Source organism: Condylostylus longicornis, unplaced genomic scaffold (assembly GCF_029603195.1).
Source record: "Condylostylus longicornis isolate FDR11 unplaced genomic scaffold, ASM2960319v2 ptg000135l, whole genome shotgun sequence".
NCBI lineage: Eukaryota > Metazoa > Arthropoda > Insecta > Diptera > Dolichopodidae > Condylostylus > Condylostylus longicornis.
In genome coordinates this window covers 8,458,696-8,462,546 of record NW_026578103.1, presented here as the reverse complement: position 1 = coordinate 8,462,546, position 3,851 = coordinate 8,458,696, and the positions used below count along the sequence as shown (strand labels likewise).

The window sequence follows — 3,851 nt, the reverse complement described above, 5'->3', positions numbered from 1 at the left end:
AGAATTTTGGGGTATTTAACATACCATTTCGGTAACCGCCTTATTGTATGCAATTTTTTTAAAATTATATTTTTTATACTAAATCTGGAACTCATTTTGATACATCTTGTATGTATATATAATTTGTAACATTTATAAATTCAGTTGAATGGAGAAAAAAAATTTTTGCTTTTAGCTTTTTTTAACGAAAAAAAATTTTTTTTTTTTTCAAAAAAAGAAATAAAAACTAAAATTATCAAAATTTATGCAACGTCGTCCTATTTTATTTGAAATTTTATTGCAATTTCAAGTAGTGCTACTAAATCAGCTCAGTTCTCTCTTACCAGTACATAACCAGAAATATAAAAATCATAAAATACGAGTATAATCCTTTAGAAATTAAAAATTTTTTTTTCAGTTTCTGTTTATGAAAAAAAAAAACCAAACCAGAAATAAAAAAAAAATTTATTTGGTAATACGTTCCAAATTTCAACTGAGTTTCTTCAACATATTTCAAATAAACTGATCTAAAAATAAAAGCAAACAACCATATTGCACAAACTATACACAAACATAAACATCTAGATAAATTTCTATTCTTGCTTTTTTTGGAATTTTCCGCATCAACAAAGAAACCAAATACAATATAAAATTTTTAGGGCCTATATTATTAATATAATATGAAAGTGACTGACCTATGTTTTATAATGTCTAAAATAATTGAGAGCGACCACAGTGTTATAGGGGAAAAAAACTAAAAACAAAAAAGTAAGAAAACTATCACAAGTCATTCAATTGGACAGAATGTTTGGCTAACCTTTTGTTTTTACTAAAAATTTTGTAAAGAAAAACGGTAACGAAATTGTTTGATTGACACCAGCGCTAAAAACTTTACACACACTCATACATAATATAGCGTTGTAAAATATTAAGTTTTAGAAAATAAAAGAGTTTATTTAAGCGTGTTCAATGTAAAATTATTAAAAAGAAAATATTAAATTTTATTTTATTGGACCACACGTCGATGAACACATCAAAAAGAATGAAATTTTAATTTTTCGGAACAAAAGAGCCGTTTTCTATAAAGTCTATGCAATTTTACTATTTTTTTTTAATTGATTTAACAGCAATTGCAATATTGACACTTTACAAAAATATATGTACATGTTTTTGAAAATAATATAAAATTTACAGTGACGGAAATTGAATTCACTATTCGCACCTTATTTTACACTATCCTGTCTTTAATAAACATGAAAAACTTAAAACGCTGGCGTGCTGTACTCGATATAGGTCCTATTTAAAATATAAACTTCAGTTTCTGATCATAGTTTTATTTAATAATAACGTAATATGCAATAATATACGTAATAATATTAGATAGGACCGGATTTCAAAATAACTCCTTCTTTAGGTAATAATACGAAACCTTTGCTACTAATTTGTGATCTAAAAGAAATTAAGTTTATTAAAAAATTTTTAAACACTGCAACAAGAATGAAAAAACCTATTACCCATATTTTTGTGCTGATCTGCTTGTAGTTAAAACATAAGTTAATTTCTCAGGAATGCCTTCGAAAATTTTATTGATATCTAATTCTTCGACATCATCTCCAATATTTAATAAAACAATATATTTTTCAACTTTATTCAAACTTCTGAAAATATTGTTTACAAGAAATTAAAACTGTATTAAAAAGAATTGATGGCAGTTACCTTAATATTGCTAAAGTATTCTTTCCGATAGCTAAAACTTTTGCTGAACCCTTCTTAAATACATTAAGTTTTCTTAATCGCATTAAATCTTTATAAACATTCAAATGACTTCTGACAATCTGACGTTGTCGTTTCACATTAACTATAGTATAATTTTTTGCAACTGGTAACCAGATTGTTTTACCTTTTATAAATCCGGCATTCTCATTATCGTTCCATTGGAAAGGAGTACGAGCTGGATCTCTTGAAATTTTTTGATATATTTCTGGATTTGAGTTACATGCCCATGGATCAACAGTATCTTTCCATGATATCCATACATCAGTCATACCAATTTCTTCTCCTTGATATGTTACAGAAATACCTGGTAGTGTAGCTATAATAATATTCAATAAATCGATACGATCATATCCCATTCTGGTCCCGACACGATTTTTATCATGATTTCCAAGCTTAAAATATATGACAAAATCCACATCGCCAAATAGGTAAAAATTTTAGCGTAATAAAATTTTAGAGTTAATACTTACTACCCAGTTTGGAACACGAAAGCCATCCATTTGAGAAAGCCATGTATTAATAGTGTTAGCATAATCTTTGGCTGTCGAATTATAATTCAAGTCTTTTATTATCAGAAAATTAAATGGAATATGAACTCCTGGAACTTTTGGTGTACCATAATATTTCATGACAATATCAAATGGTGAATAAGTCTCAGCCATTAGTACTCTATAAAATAAAAATTTGATTATTGGCCATTAGAAATTAGAAAACCCTGTAATACTTCTCGTCACCACCAAATTTCTTTGTGTAGTTATCAAGAATTTCTCTCCATTCGTACAGCAATTCTAAATTTTCTGGTTGATCTACAGTATAATCGTGAATTAGATAATCATAATCGTCAGGATCATTAACTGTTTCATTTCTTTTTTCATCCGGGTACTTTCCATCAAATTTTTTCGGATCAGCTTCATAAATATAGGGAACTGCATCTATCCGGAATCCATCTACACCTTTTTTCAGCCAAAACTCTAAAACATCTTTCATAGCTTTATGAACTTCTCGATTTCTGTAATTTAAATCAGGTTGTTGCGGTGCAAACTGATGTAAATAAAATGCTTTTCGTTCTTTGTTCCAAAACCAAGCGCTTTTACGAAATTGACTTATCTGTAAGAATTATTATTCAAAATTTTTATTTAAGTATCTGTAATCAAAATATTAATGAAGGCAAAATTATACCCAATTTGAGGGCGGTAATCTATTAGTTTTATTATTTGGGTCTTCATACCCTTCATGCCAAACATAAAAATCTGAATATGGTGAAATTTTTGCAACTCATTTTTCGAACCATGTAGATGTTATACTTGTATGATTTGGCACAAAATCTAATATAATCTTAATATTAAGTTCTTTGGCACGTTTCAAGAGCCTTTCAAAATCTTGCATACTTCCAAAGCGATAATCGATTTCAGTAAAATTTTTTATATCATATCCTGAATCGGCCATTGGTGATGTAAAAATTGGAGAAAGCCATGCTGCAGTTATTCCAATTTCTTTCAAATATTGAAGACGAGAAATTATTCCTGTTTAAGGAAAAATAAAAGTATTTTGTCATAAAAATCAAATATTGCAAAAAAGTTTAAAAATATATTAAGAACAAACCATTAAGGTCACCCATTCCGGTATTTTTAGAATTTCCATCACTAGATGATTGAAATGAACGTGGATAAATTTGATAAAAATTTCCATTTTTCCACCAATCTGCGGTGATTGGGCAGCATAACATAAAATGTATAACTCCAATAAAGATTAAACCTTTCATCACTACACTAATTACAATTGACAAATGAATATCGTATAAACAATCTTTGCCTACTTATATCACAATTACATTATAGAATGATAAAAACCAGAAGTTATCGTTATTCAAATATTGCAATATTTTTGTACATTATGTTTGTCGAAATCATTGCCTCCCAAGTGTATCATGAAGTTGAAGTGGTCGTATTACCAACGTAATCTACCTTACTTGCTAAACATAAGCTTAATGTTTTTTTTTATAATGTTTTTCGCTTGGAAATATTACTCTGTATTATTCTATTATATTAAGTGATGAGTTAACCTAAAACAAATGGTTGGAAAAAGAAAATGGAATT

At 27.8% G+C, this 3,851-nt stretch overlaps 1 protein-coding gene across 1 annotated transcript; it reads right to left on the bottom strand.

The window, feature by feature from the left end:
- Positions 1-1,292: 1,292 nt before the first annotated feature.
- Positions 1,293-3,528, bottom strand: LOC129615352 (maltase A3-like). The gene is given in 7 exon segments (XM_055530508.1): positions 1,293-1,428; positions 1,494-1,637; positions 1,696-2,147; positions 2,226-2,424; positions 2,480-2,862; positions 2,935-3,278; positions 3,358-3,528. Coding segments are annotated over 7 exon segments (1,755 nt in total). The 5' UTR covers positions 3,518-3,528; the 3' UTR covers positions 1,293-1,355.
- Positions 3,529-3,851: the final 323 nt, after the last annotated feature.